Source organism: Aythya ferina, assembly GCF_964211825.1.
Source record: "Aythya ferina genome assembly, chromosome: 5".
NCBI lineage: Eukaryota > Metazoa > Chordata > Aves > Anseriformes > Anatidae > Aythya > Aythya ferina.
This window is the reverse complement of record NC_140301.1, coordinates 54,481,304-54,496,747: the sequence shown is the minus strand read 5'-3', so window position 1 is coordinate 54,496,747 and position 15,444 is coordinate 54,481,304. Positions and strand designations below refer to the sequence as shown.

At 38.5% G+C, this 15,444-nt stretch overlaps 1 protein-coding gene across 12 annotated transcripts in view; it reads right to left on the bottom strand.

Annotated features, from left to right (window-relative positions):
- TRAF3 (TNF receptor associated factor 3) overlaps positions 1-15,444 on the bottom strand; it is a 71,052-nt gene that overhangs the window by 33,252 nt on the left and 22,356 nt on the right. For all 12 annotated transcript variants that reach the window (XM_084521789.1, XM_084521778.1, XM_084521779.1 and 9 more), the window contains one exon: positions 1,007-1,263. In XM_084521789.1, the coding sequence (XP_084377915.1) occupies positions 1,007-1,248 (242 nt within the window). In that variant the 5' untranslated portion in view covers positions 1,249-1,263. The remainder of the gene's footprint in view (positions 1-1,006; positions 1,264-15,444) is intronic.

The following is a 15,444-nucleotide window of genomic DNA, read 5'->3' as shown; positions in this document are numbered from 1 at the left end:
CTTAATTTGCACCTTCCCGAGTTTACAATATTGCCAAGTGAAATATAGCCTGCTGCCTAGATTTAAAATGGTGACAAAAAGTAAATGGGAGATCACCAAGAGCTTCCAAAGACAAATCCTCTCTAGATTAGTAGTCCTATGTGTAACGTCCAGCAAGCTCATTTTGTTCTGTACTTCTGCTTTCCCAAGAGTAAATGGAACTATTGACTGCTTATTTACAACAGGAGATTAAAGCTTGGACAATGGTTTCCAAATATCAGACCAAGTGTCAAAATCACACTACTGAATAAAATCCCTGGCAATGCACCCAAGTTGAGAGGCAAAGAAATACACTTCTGTTGATGCACAGATGTTTCTTAAAAGCTAGATACTCCTTTTTCAATAGCCACACTTTTATCCTTACCTACACTGGGAAAGAATGTATCTCTCAGCATTTATTTTATGTCTGCAACATACACTCACATTCTATACTCTGAACCAAAGATCTCAGCAACATTGCAGCCAGAATCCACAAAACAAAAAGCCCCAGGCCACAGATACAGAATGTTTGTGGAGCTTCATTTCCCCATAAGACGTGACATTTACCCAAGGGTCCCACCACTCAATTGCAAAGACAGGTCCACAGGTAGGTCAGGTACTATCACTCTGCAGGCTCACTTCCTCACACAGCCACAGCTCCAGATTATTAAATGGGTTCTGGACCAAAATAGCTACCCAATCTACACTCCAGGCAATGCAATTTTTACTTAATGCAACGCTGCATGGAACTAAAACACATTACCAATATTTTCAACAATATTTATGGAAAGCTTAATTCATCTTCACCCAGAGGAAAACACAAATGACTGTGCCAGCATATAGATAAGAAATAAGCAAGCAATCGACAAGATGAAGACTACTTCCAGCCCCAGGCATTAGCTTAATATATGCATAAAACTATGGTGGTGTTCATACTGTTTTCAGCAGTTCACAAGTTTTAAATATGTTTCAGTACAAGAAGAGTTACCTTAGCAAGGCATTCATGCAGGTCTCACAGAATCTGTGTCCACATTCAGTCTGTTTAGGATTGCATAAGATGAGGTGACATTTTTCACATTTATACTTATCCTCCACGGCATTTACAAATTTCTCTTTGTAGCCGCCTTGCTCTGGAACATAAATCGATGCTGAAGGACTGCGATCGGGGTTGGCCCTTTGTTGTACCATTTCTACAGATAAAGGAGGTTCAGTCTTCTTACTGGCATCCATGCTCTAAGATAATTTCTGCGAAGAAATAAAGTAAGAAAACCTCTGAGAAATGAAGGCTTTTTCCATTTAAATAAAAAAACATATCTAGCATCTGATAGACTATGTAAAAACAAAGCACTAAGAGAGGTGTGTCCACACATCATGCACATGCTACACATATAAAGTAAACATATCTACATAAATGTATTAAGCTTAACAACTCTTTAAAGTATTCTACGTTTTTAAAGGCTCTAGAAGGTGAAGAATTAAGCCCCATTCCTGAAAACATAGCCTTAGTTATCTGTGGGCATTGCTTTGGGAGCAAGAAGGAAGAGTTCTTTTTATTCTTTTATCTCTGTCACTGAAAAACATCAGTAATATTGAAGTCATGCCATTAGAGGAAGCAGCAGGGTGTGTGGAGGACAAGGTGTGCTGGTACAGCACCACACTCAATTTTGCTCACTTGCTACTGCAAAAAGCACATAACCATTACTGTCCTATATGGGATATCTGGAACCTACACAGCCCCATTGCCAGCTTCTCCTGTCTAGCTCATGCAATAGCAATGTATAAGATGCACCGTTGTAAGCCTGTTTTAGAACAAAACATCAGGTTTTTACTCGTTAAACTGCTTTCCAACCTCTTCATCATACATTCCCACATGAAGAGAGCAGGTGACACAACTCTAATTGGCAGATGAGATATGTCGACATAACATGGCCACTTGATTAATTCACTAGAATGAAGCGCAACTGACAGGCAGCTGAGAAAATAATTAATGCAGTTGAAGACTGAATTACAGTAGCTATTATCCTGGACTGTGATACCTCTAGGTCAGCATGCAGTGAATTAGCAGAGCAACAGAGGAAGAACACTGCGGATTAAATTTGAAAACCTGCTTTGAATAACTTCCTTGCTTATAGAATCTTAGAACAGAAACACAGAATCGTTTCAGTTGGAAGAGACCCTTAATGCCACCAAGTTCAGCCATCACATGTTATTAAATCTACCATTAAACCATGTCCTTAAGGAGCCACATCCACATCTCTTACAACACCTCCAGGCATGGTGACTCCACCAGTTCCCTGGGCAGCCTGTCACAACGCCTAATCACCCCTTCTGTGCCCTAACCACCCCTCCTGTGAAGGAATTCTTCAGGATACCCAATTTAAACCTCCCCAGCACAACCTGAGGCCATTTCCTCGCATCCTGTCATTTGTCACCTTATCCTGCAGTCAAAAAAAATCTAAGGGTTCTCAAATACAAAAACAAAACAAAAAACCCACCACCTCAGCACATGAAGGATCAAGCACATTTGGAGGATAAAACACCTATTTACATAAGAAAAATACTTCACTATTTACAACAGAAAGGCCTTCTTCAGCTCTCTCTCCACCTTAACTGACATTTAAGGCATAAGCCTATTCCACTGCTCCAGTTGCTCCCTAACCACTAAAGCTATAATTCGACTTTAAGAAGCAGATCGAAGAAACGAGGCCCAGTTTGTTTCTCAGTTATGAAAGAACATCCACAAACACTACAAAGGGAGTCAAGTACCTGACCTCCCAAATACACAAACCTACGCTTCCTTCACGTACACACTCTTTGTAATCTCTTAGTTTCCCTTGCCAAGCTCAAAACAAGTACTTGTAATTAAATGCATCTTCTTGTAGATCATTTCTGTATCTATACTTCAGGTATAGAATTCTCCACAGAGACTAAACAAACAAGGAAATTTCATTCATTTCTGATACCAAATGTTTTTCTTAAAAGACAAGATCACTGATACCACTTCGTATCTTTACCAACACCATCTGAACATGGGTAAAGGTGTTCAGTGAAGAAGAATCCACACTTCAGTGCCCTCCCGTCCCAGGGGAAAGCCTCTCTGTATCTCCATCAAGGATGGAAAAAGCCTGAGGAAAGCCATCCTCATAACCTGAGTACATAGAGCCAATGATTGCATTGTACTCAAAGCAACAATGAAAAACACATTTTCTACAGTAATCGAAAAAATATAAAGTCTGGTCCATAATTTGAGTTAATGTCTGCCTGCTCCTTATCTAGCCTTCAAAGACTGTTCTGCCAAGGCATTAGGCTCTGCAGTCTGAAGCAGATGAAGATCAGTGCTGAACTGAAAGTAATTTGCACTTCTCTTTAATGAAGAAATTCAGATTAATTTAGATGAGGGAAGCAAGCAAAGCCTGAACTAAAGTTTCAGCAGCAAGCATAAAAGCAGACTACGACCACGCTGAAGAGGCAATTCAAGAGGTTGCAACCAGTACACAAGAGATGAGACGTGATGCCGAGAACAAGAGTCTTGGAGCCAAGAAGGTTAAGAGAACTGCCATGGGTGAGAAAAGAAAGCGGCTAATTAAAGTAGCTTAGCATTAGAGATTGCCCAACTCCACTGGCATTGCTGAACATCCGCAGCTGGGCAGAGGCAACCCCATCATGAGCTTAGAACTTGGTTCTTTGTTGAAGGGTGCAAGGGAAAAGGAGATTAAAAAAAAAAAAAAAAAGACGAAAAGTGTTGTCCATAAGCAGCTGAACTGGTAAGACTTGGCTACCTATGGATTTGCTTCTTGTGTATGACTGCAGGAAAAGCTACAATTCAGTTTTCTGTTGGTTTAAAATGTGCAGATACTAATTTTTTCTTTCCCTCTGCAACCCCATATTCTTTTGTCACATTTGAGACTTCTACCATTTGGTCAACTCTTTAAGTCAACAACCAGCTTCAAGCACACTGATGAAGAACAACATATACAGGGAACATGATATTCCTTAGAGTGCCAAAATAAAACCAGACATGGCCTGATTCTGACCCACAGAACAACAAGAAGAAGAGGCACTAAAAGAGATGCTGCAGGGAGAATTGGCAAGTCAAGACAGCACAAAGTTCCTGAACTCATATACCATATAAAACAACTATACTGAACGTTTGTTTCCTCATCCTGCTTCTTCAAAACAAAAAGAAGCTAAACATCAGATATTTAAAGTCTTTCAAAAGCATTATTTTTTTCAGGGAAACTGAAGTAATTGGTCACAAGGAGGCAGGGGTGAAAAGGAGAATGCTCAAGATTCAGCTGAGAAAGAGTACTGAATGCCAAATGAACAGCAGGTGAGAGTTTCACAGAGATATGAAACTGCTCAGTGGCTGAACTGTCAGCTGGATAAAGAGATTTCATACCAAAATAAGCTGCACAGTGCTCCACATGACTCCCCTTTTGGAATTGGCATATTGAATATCATGTCACAGAAAACAACCAGAAAGCACACCGATAAATAAAGTTTACTATGCAATATGCTTAACAGTGAGATTTGTGTGCTTCAGCTTTCCTATTTTTGTTTCATGAAGAACTATGTCAGACAAGAAAAGCTAAACAAGTGCAGCACTACGGCAGCCAGCTTGCTGAGGAATTCTCTTCCACAGTGCTCTGAACAGCCAGCATTTTCTTAGGCAGCAAAACCAGGAAGCCATTCATGAAGTGCTGCAATAAAAATACAACAGAGAATTGAGCTTAAAAGAACACCAAAACATCTTTATTACAACCCAAAAGCTGCATTTAACAATGAGGTGGGGAGACTTGATGTTCATTTCAAACCACACACACAAATCGAACTACTGCATGCACAGAGCTACATCCTCAGGCATGAGTTATGTGCTATTACACACGTAGATGAGATCAATAGTAAACGCAAGTGCAAATACTACAATTCAGCTGCCATCCCTTTGCAAACAGCTTTCTGCTATGGGTTACATACCACTACAGGGTGACATCTGCAACATCGCCTTTTCCTTTACAGGACTCGTAACAGTGGGACTCAGGCTATACCCCCATAATCAGGTTTTAAACTGCCAACAAGAGGCACTTCTGAAGTCACACCTCAGTAAGATACTACGTGCTTATAGTAAAGATAACCACTTCTGGAAAGCAGGGAGGTGAGCCTGGCTAGAACATTCAAGATAGCTGCAACTCCTAAGGGCATGGCAAGCTGCCATCAAGTCGAAGACTTCAGTCCTTGTTCAGCAAGCTAAATCTTAACTATCCTAATTCACCACTGGCTACTTCCTTAAGCTCCAGCTTTCTTATCCCTGGGAAAAGTCATCACAATAACAAGAATGAATTTTAGATGTCTTAAAACTCAGTCTGTTGGACAAACTGCTAAATCTTGAGCAATCATCTTTCAGGACAGATCAGCACACAAAAAGAGGCACAATCTCCAAGGTTGTTTCTGTCCATTGTTGATTACAATTCTTTCAGCTGTTTCTCATGCAGTCAGTGTATGCTTACAGTCGCACTTCTTCAGAGGAAGAAAACTGGAGATTCTCTGGTCATCATGTCTGTGACACGGCTTGCCCCCCCAACATCGGTCACATCTCACTGAGCTCTATTCTGTCACTCCTCTTAATACAAGTGAGGTCCAGCCTCAGATACTAGAGTGTCAAGTAGTATTTCAGGCTGCACATACTGCAACAAAGGTTAGTACAATTTCTTCTCTCTTAACTCATACTAATATTAGAAACTGGAAGCAAAAGTAAGTTTACCGACAAAGACGTTCCAAGAATTAGACAGTATGGAAGTTACCAAAACAGCAGTTTGCTCTTTCCTTGTTTAAGCAAGAATGGCTGTTCTTGTTGCAGAGAGGGCAGACATCCTAGAAATCTGCACTGAGGTTTCTGAATTATGCCACATAGTTGCCTTTTGTTGTTGGGTTTATTTGCTCTTTAGGAATAAAACTTATTTGCAACTTAGAAATAAAATAAAGCTTCTAATAAGTTTTAAAATAAATTTACAGTTGAAAAAACAAAATCTGTAACTCTTACTGAGCCCCCAAAAAAGTGATTTAGAAACGGACCACAGGATTTACTAGTTCAAAAGCTCTGCATGAAGACAGTTTCAATACATTGACAATATAAAGCAGATAAGCTTTTACCAAAGCTTTAAAAATCAAAAAAGGTCAAGCAGTTATTTCAAGAAAATGTTTTCGTTACAAAGATAACAAAAGATGCAATCTACTTTTGTTTTACTTAGGACAGAAAAGCTTTTCCATCAAATTGCAAGCTACACCGACGACATAAGTTACCCAAAGAGAACAGTGCTGCATGCACAATACCTAAGTTAAGCTCTGAAAAAAGAAACCTGAAGTTGGATGGGAGCTAAAGATCACAACAGAGCAGTGACCAATTAAGATGATCCAACCTTTCTTCTTCAAAGAGCAGTATTTATATTTTTACCTAGGAAGTATAAGAACACACAAACTTTAGTGTCCCATCCTAACTAGGTCATTTTTTGGTAATATGGAGTGTTTTCTTTTTTAAACCTAGTTTTTACTGAAATAGGGCTCCTTGTTCTTCTATCCATCTTTCCATTCATGTATCAGCCTCTCCAAAAAAATACAACACAACCAATTGGGAACCAACTGTACAGACGGGTCTCATGAAAATGGGCAGCTCTGTGGGGAACAGAAAGAGAAACTTAATGTAGCATCCCAGCGAGTAAAAGGTTAGGAAAGTGCAACCTCAAACACCGCCTGTGTGGTCTATCAGCTGGTCAGTCTGCATAAGCTATGTCTAAGCCACCTGCTCCCCATTGTCTAGGCAAACTGGGTGGTCTTTATCCCCTTTAGTACATTAATGGGAAGGTAGGGTGTTTGAAGGCTTCTTTTTTCCTCTGTAATTACTGAGGAAGGGGGAGAATTGGGTCAAGAAGGGGATCTACTGTACAGATTTGTAGGAAACCAGACAGCAGACTTCAGTTTCAGTCTTCACAGAATTTTCTTTTGTAATTTACAGGATACCCTCAGAGAACCAAATAATAGTTTACTTAGAGTGGTATTTCTAGTTCTTCAGTCTTCCTAGCCCACGCTTTTCTATCACAAAGTTATTGCTTCAAGTTATCGCACAGAATTGCATTAAACGATGAAAAAATTAACTTTGTCTTTCAGCATTTTATAGCTTCTAATAAATTCCTAGTACATACTTATTGAAAAGAACATACCCCTCTTTTACTATCTTTTAGACAGTCTTCAGACTCAGTTTTGCTTCCACTTCTGAATGCAATTATAATATATAGCATACTGCCATAACACGATGACTGGTTAAAACAATAATGCAAGCTGAAAGCAGTATATCAGTGACAACATATTATCAATTTACCCAATGCAACAAATGTCAAAAAAAATTAAAGCTGAGCAGGAAGAGTGCCATGGGTATTTTGACTCCAGAACTCCTGAGCATGAGCTATCTATCTCCCTGCAGAGGCCTGGTCTCACAGCATCCAGGCACCACCTCGGCCTGCTGTTCAGACCAAAGCCCCACAGTTGTTGAGTCTGGATGGGCACAGAAGAAGAACTGAGAAAATAAAATGTAAATAGTTTGACTCACGCCACAGAAGTATCTAGGCAGTGACCAAAGCAGCACTGGCGCGGCAGGTTTGAAAGCATAGGCTCATCCATTGATTTTGCCTCGTACCAAGTTCAAAAGTCACTTCCCTCTTCTTGTTTGTACAGGGAAATTAATGATTTTTCCCCTCCATGCGCTTGTTCTGCTTGATGCACTGTTAACTGTCTCTGTACAACACGTACAGTGCTTTGATGTTTCTAGTGTATGTTTTATGGGGAAGTTCTGAGGGGCACCGGGGATGACAGGGGAGGGATGCGGTCACCAACTTCAGGTATAACTTTACACAGTGAAAAATGAGACCATTCCTCATGTTTTTTTTCATGCGACAGATTCAAATACTAATTCCAATACAAAAATAAAAGCTGCAGTGGCATGTAAAATTTTTTCATGTAGTAAAAAGAACTGTGTATTTTTTAACTGCTTTAACCTTCATCTTACACTTGCATAAGTACCCACCTTCCTTGCATAAACTAACAAAAACTGACTTTGAACATGACCTTGAGATCACATGCAAAATAGAAAAAAAATCAACAGGGGGTGGGGGGAAAGAATCCCTACTTGGATATAAACAGGTAGGATACTAGCATCTGAAGGCACACAGGAAAGACTGAGTACTCTCTGCATGAGAAGCTTTGGCCAGTCACAAGCTCTTCACAGTCAGTTATTAGGTACAGCACCCTGGAATCATTCAGCGTGGAAGAGACCTCTGGAGGTTATCTAGCCCAACCTCCTGCTCAGAACAAGGCTAACTTCAAAGACTGGGCTGCTCAAGGCCTTGCCCAGCTGAGTTTTCAAAACCTTGAAGACTGATGATACCGCAGCCTCCCCGAGTGACCTGTTCCAGTGCTCAGAAGTCCTGCTGTGAAGAAGTTATTTTATAGCTATTACAGTATGATCTTGTATAGAGAAAAGGCCTATCTTTATACATGAACTGCTATGCTCTCAAGCAACTAAAGCAGGTTTCACCATGTTTAAGGGCTCGATGCACTAAAAATTATTGAACCAGTAACAAAACTGGTTTGGGGTCGAATGGTACAGACTATTCCTTCTTTTCCTAGGTGAACTGGGAAACTGTAAGTATAAAAAAAAGATCTGGTATCTTGAAGTACTTGCAAAAGAACAACCATGCATGTCACTTGAACCACAGATATTACAACACTGGGTCTTTCCTGTGTTCCAGTTTGCATTACTGAGTAGCAGAAAGTGAGTGGTAAGTTAGTTTCATATTTTATTCTTTTAACTTTTTAACACTTTCTTTGTCTCCATTTCTTTCAACTACACATTCACGTGAAGTGACTTCCAGCATTAAACACGACAGCACCCCTATACAACAAGCTCAATTTAGCAAGCCTACTAGACCGTACTTTCATGGAAACAGTTCTAATATACTTGTTACACTGAGCAGTAATTATACCACTATTAAGAGTTGAGAATAGGAGTATTTATAAGTAATAATGTAGTATTCATTCTTTTTGGAATCCAAGAGCCCAGAGACTGACAATTTTAATAACTACTCGACGTTGAGTAGGATAATTAACATCCAGTCTAATATAAACTGCAGCAAGGGGTGGGAGTAACAACTCAAAAAGAGATTTGATTTTAGGTTATTTTAAAAAAAAAGGCAGCAGAAAAAGTAATTCAGTGTAATTTAGTACTGCTTAAAAAGTCAGCTTTTCTATGTATAACTTAATTTTTTGAAAGTTAACATTTCTTTCCAATCATGACATATGCGATTGCAAAACAACCAAGATTCAGTTTGAGGCAGTAGTAAAAAGTGCTTGTATTCCAACTTGCACTTGCTATCTACAGCTCTTAATAATTACTTCATAATCTCAGTGGGCTACCAAAACACAGTATAAAATCATCTGAAGTACAAGAAATCAAAAGCCTCTTTTAGAAATCAAAGATCTCTTAAGCTTTGAAAGCCTGGTTCACAGGACAACAGATAAGAGACATTCTGTCCAACCTCGCCATTCGTAGGTCAGAAAAAGAAAACTTACCAGGCTATTGCATGTCATTCATCAAATTAACTCCCAGCTGGGACCCACAGCCCTTTAACAGGTTTTTAGTAGAAGCATGTAAAGAACAGGAAAGATCAAAAGACGACCAGATAACCACAGGACAAAGTGCAGATCTTCCTCTTCTGTTTTGGGGAAGTCCGCAATTGAGATATGCCAGCCACACGTCAAGGAAGTGGATCAACACCCTGTATTTTCATAACTTCTGGCTCTGTTTCCAAAGGAAAGACACTCACCTATCACAAGAGATTGAATTCTCTGGGAATGCCATAAAAATCTGTTTCAAGTTAAAGGTAGTTTCATTTCACAGAACTGTTTTATCTATGCTCTGAAGAGAGCGCCAGCAAAACCTGTTTATATTTGCATCATGAATACTCCGTCTTTATGGAAATCTGTTTTATGGAAATTTATTTTCATCAGTCCAGAGTTCCTCCATTTCAGAGCAAGTCTAACATTTCTTCTACCTTTATTGTACAGCATAAAAGTCATTCCTCCAAATGTTACAAGTAGTAATGAAAAATCAGATGTATCCAGGTGTAAAGATGTATGCCACTTCCCAGTTATGCCGATTATGAGGAGGAAACAGTAGATTTGAACTACTCATGACAAATCCTAACAAGGATCAATAAGGATTAAAGTAGATGCCCTGTGCAAATCACTTTGGCCAAAGCACGTAGTCCTTGAAAAAGATGTCTCATTTCCAAGTGACCTAAAAAGTCATTTTTCCTACTGAGGTATGACTTCAAGAAAGACAAACAAACGAACTGCTGCATGATTTAATCAGAAATGGTTTTCAGCTACATCAGCTCAAGACACCAATATCTTTTAATCTGACATCACCAAATAAGAATCAAGAAGTCTTGCTTTTAGTCTTTTTTTTTTTTTAAATAATCAAACAACAACAAAAAAACACCGTCATTGGATGCTGTTCTCTTCCACTGTTAATCATACAGATCTCCAGTTTCAAGCCTCATGAATACTCTTCAAATCAGAGTCTATCTACTCTGCTGACTGGCAAGTACATGAAGAATCCTTTCTGCATTGCCAGTTTCTGGCAGAATACATCTGTGCTGAGTCTAAATGAAACCATCTTTGAAATCTACGCAGCAGTACTACCTATCTTAAAATCCCTTACCTCATCTTCTGCTGTTGTTTCCAGAAGCAAAGGTGTCAGAGACCAGCAAGTAAATAAATAGAAGTGCTGCAAGAGTCTTAGAGTAAATAACTGTAAGAAAACTGCTTTTTGTCAAGAATCCTAAAGATATTAGTCAATCCAATTTTAAAATGCAGCTGATGTTTAACAAAATAACATTACCAGGTAATTCTGAACACAGCAGAGTACAAAGGATGCTAGTAAATGAAATAAACGCAACTTCAAGTATAGCTCTGCACTTTTTGAATTCAATGCTGAAATTAAATACTGTGGAACTAGAAACGGGCATCCAAGAACACCGAGATGACAGCATCTCATAGATGCAAGAAATTCTTTCCAGTCTAACTGAGGTAAGTTTTCTAAGCCTACATCCAAAGCTCAAAAATCCATTCACCTATGTTTTATTCACATAAAACGTTTCCCACTCTTCCAATCCAATTGACTACTGCATGCCTATGCTATAAAATACAGGTAAGAATTAATCTCTCATTGGAAAAGCCCTAAGTATTAATCAATTCCAGAACCTAACAATAAATGACATCAGAATATTTAATACTGAATTGCCTGGAAGACATTCATTTAAGCACAGATTGCTCTTACTAATCTTAGGTGCACTTTTCCCCATTCTAGGTAACAACCTCAGCTTTGTCTGACATCATTGATTCTTACTCAGGAAGAAAGGGGAGGGAGGGGGAGGGGGGGACGTAAGGTCAAAAAGTGGGGAAAAACAAAAACATTGTCCATTTGTTCAATGATACAACCACAGGTTTATCATCAGTGTTGACATTGCCTACTTCAGTGTTGGCATTGTATTCTTCATGACCACCATCTTGAATTTTAGGAAAAGAGAGAGGTTTTTTTGTTGTGAAGATTATTGTAGTAAAGAAAAATCCAATTAAAATACATTTCAAAATGGAATCTGAAAAGAACATTTATGCTACTATTTCTAGTTATATTAAAGCACACTCCACATTCTATATCTCTAGTAAAAACATATTACTGAAGTTCAGTTTTCAAGAGCAAATAAAAACACTTGGAAAAAGTCCTAAGTCAGGCCTATCAGAATCTGAAGTCGTAACTTTCTAGAAAGCAATGAGATTCTGTTTAAAGAACTTATTTTAAAATGTACTCATGTAAGAAGCTGAGGTTTTTTTGTAAATGAAGACTCAGACTCACAAAACATGTTTTCCCATCAATGCAAGAAAGAACTAACTTGTTACTTTCTCTTGCAGTAAACTCAGGCTTTGGGAATGTGCTATTTGAAGGCCAAATCTATACAGGAGAAAGATACGAGTTCCTTCTGGTGTTATGACAGTGTTTGTTCTACCAGCTGCAAAGTCCTATTAAAAGATTCTTCTGCCTGGAACCTGATGCAATTTCCTACTTTCAACATTCAGATTGCGATTACTTTCGCAAACCATTTGATTATTTTGTGCTGCCTACCTTAACTCTTGTATTTGCTGCCTGCAGGTGTATAGCAAGTTATCCTGGAGGTTTCAGATCAGTAGATGTTGTTGACATCTTGAGAATAAGCCATCTTTAGAGTATCAGTTTAGACAGGATAACATACCAAGGACAAAAAAAAAAAAAACAACAGGTCCTTTTGAACATTTGTCTCTGGCACTGGATTTTGAGAATTAATAAAAGTTGATGAGGGTTTTGTCCTCTATGATACACTTAAAGTGAAGATTGTAAGACTACTTTACTAATTTTTTTCCCCAGTAAGTTTCACATCACTAGTCCACAGTGTTATCCACTGTTAGCCAGCCAAGAAAAGTTTATAACACAAGAAATAAGCAAACTTGCAAGCATACTTATGGTAGAAGTGTACAGTATTGCTTCTTTGTAAGAGATGCACTATAAACTTGCAACTTCCACTTTATCCACAGGACCTTAGAAAGACTTTTGCAAACATGAGGCTGCCAGTTTTAGCTGGAAATTCTTTTTCCAGAGGGCTCCAGCCAGAAGGCTCCTCTGATTAGTATTAATAAAATCATGTTCAACTTCTCCAAATTAATACTGAAAAGAGTAATTGTTTAATAATGGCAGTCTAATATTTAACTATTTTTTTTTATTTGTGAAAAAGCAAATCTGAAATCCTCCAGGTGCTGCACCAGAAACTAGAATAGTACTCAGATTCCTTGTAGAATTTATGCTGATAAAGACTATCTGCTTGCATTATAAGGATCCATGCAGGCACAGTCGAGATATTCAAAATGCAAAGAATAGCTTCCAACTGGAGCAAATGCTAAGTTTAAAAGTATGCAAAGGATATTCACTGTTAGACCAAGCAGCTTAAACCCTAAGATTAGAGTTTAAAGGATGCTGCATCAGCAGCGAGTATTCAGAGGATAGACAGCTGTAATTTCCCACTTTTTTTGCAAATAACTTGAACCCAAGAATGATGCTTTATTATAGCAGTAGTTTGGATTTTTTTTCCCCACCAATTCTATTGAATGGCTACCTGATTTTAAGACTTCACACTTTGTTTTTTTCTCCTCTACCACAAAATAAGCACAATAGTGCTTACCTTTTATAGCCTGCCTGGCCTGAATTGTTCTACATCAGCAGAAAGTATTATTTTCAGAATCTTCTTCAACTAAGATTTAAGAGTCACTAGTCTAAATCCTCCTCGAAGACTTTTAAAAGTCTCCTCTCCGATACTGTCCAATAAAACTGCAGCCCAGTGTTTTATATGAAGCAATTTCAGAATCTGGAAACTAACACCAGATATATCATAGACAAATAGCTAGAATTCAGGGCACAAGCATCTCTATACATAAGTAGAACTGCCACCGTACCACTATAAAGCCTTCTGTGAAGAGCCCTTTCTTCTAATGGCTTTACATTCTTCCAGCAGCTCTTATACTGTTACACACTGTTACCTTTAGAAGATCTCAAAAAAGGCATCAAATTTAATCCAATTAAAAACAAAAATGCACCTCCTGCACTACAGAATAAAGTCCCAAATTAGTTGAAAATTCCAAAACAAGCATCTATGGAGCCAGGCTCAATCCTACTCCCCAGGATCTTTTCCCATCATTAAATAACCTCTACAACATACTAGGTACAAGCTCACAGCCTCCATTACAGATGGGCATCCCACCATAATTTAGTTCAAGCCTACAGAAGAGGAGCACTTGCTTTCAGGAAATTTTCTGGCAAAATACAACACTTGGATTAAAAAAACAAAGTAGCTCCGAAGCATCTGTTAAGCATGCTTTGCCTTTCCCCTATCCCTCTGCTAACCTTAGAAGCAATTATTTTGAGGCCAAGCACAGAAAATTCCTAGCATTCCAAGCATCAGTAAATTTTGTAGATAAACCATAAACTTCTTTTTATATCTAATTTTCAAGACAGTTATTCAGGAAAAAAGTGACAAACCTAGGTATTCGCAAGTACGTACCATATATACATAATTTATAAAGTTCTAGCATTTTTTTCTCCTGGGCATCGACTGCACCAGGGTTTTACTAATCACAGCTATCACCAGCACAGCTGTCAGCAAATAACATAAGTGAAGGTTATCCTACTTTGGAACACGGACACACTTTGTTACCAGTCCAAACAGCTACTGTGCCTCGCTGAATTAATGGATTTTGTAGGCACATTTACAGAGGACATAGGGCTAATAACAGCTTTAATTAGGGCAAATACGCAGCATCCAAGTTCAGCTGAAATGAAGCTAATCCCAACTTTCTCTCTACCCATATAAAAATTTTTAAATATTTAACATGTCATCACAATTTTTACATCTGTAGATGAATCAAAAATGTGGTCAAAACTGAATATAAAAAGCAAATGAGAGCTCACCTTTATTAATACAAACATTTTGTACCGAAATACTATCCTTTACACAGCCCCCTTTTCTCTTATCTGCTGAGTTTTGACCAGTAGCTTCATTCAACTACCAGAGTTTTACCTTGAAGTACAACATTAAAATCTACAACAGATTTTAAGAAACGTATTTTCCTGATGCCTATGGTCCATAACAGCACCAGTGTAATGGAAACTAAATGCTGGACATGGAAATTCAGACCAAAGACATCAAAACGAACACTACTTGCCCTCACAACAGGTTGTATTGCATTTTTGATGTCCACAAGGAGGAAATGTGTACAACTAGATGCTGAAACAAAAACAAGGCAAAAAAGGAGATTTCCAGTAAAGTTTGAAATGGCACAATTTTTATGCTTCGCAAACAAGGTTTGTCTTAGCAGCCAAAAAAAAGTTTTATTAAAAACATCAAGAAAAAATTTAACACGAATGTGAATACAGCGTCAAGCTACCCTCGGTCAAGTCACAGGCATTAGAAGATTAAAGGTGAGCCTCCAAATAGATAAAAAATTTATTTTCTTGCAATCTGCTCTTTAGCAGAGGTCCTCTGTAAGAGAAGGTTACAAAACCCTTTTTCATTTAAATGCCACAGCAGTATCACTGCTGCTATCAGAATGGTTGAAATCCTTGATAGTTCTTGCCCTCTTCCCAGCCCAGCCTTTGCTCCTAACTCACTGCCTCTGCTAACCTCTTCACTAGCTATCCTAAATACACGGCTAAACTGCACATCACTCTGGAAATCACATACTCCTCATGTAAGTTCCACATGAAAGACAACTGAAGATATTGCAACATTAAAAGGG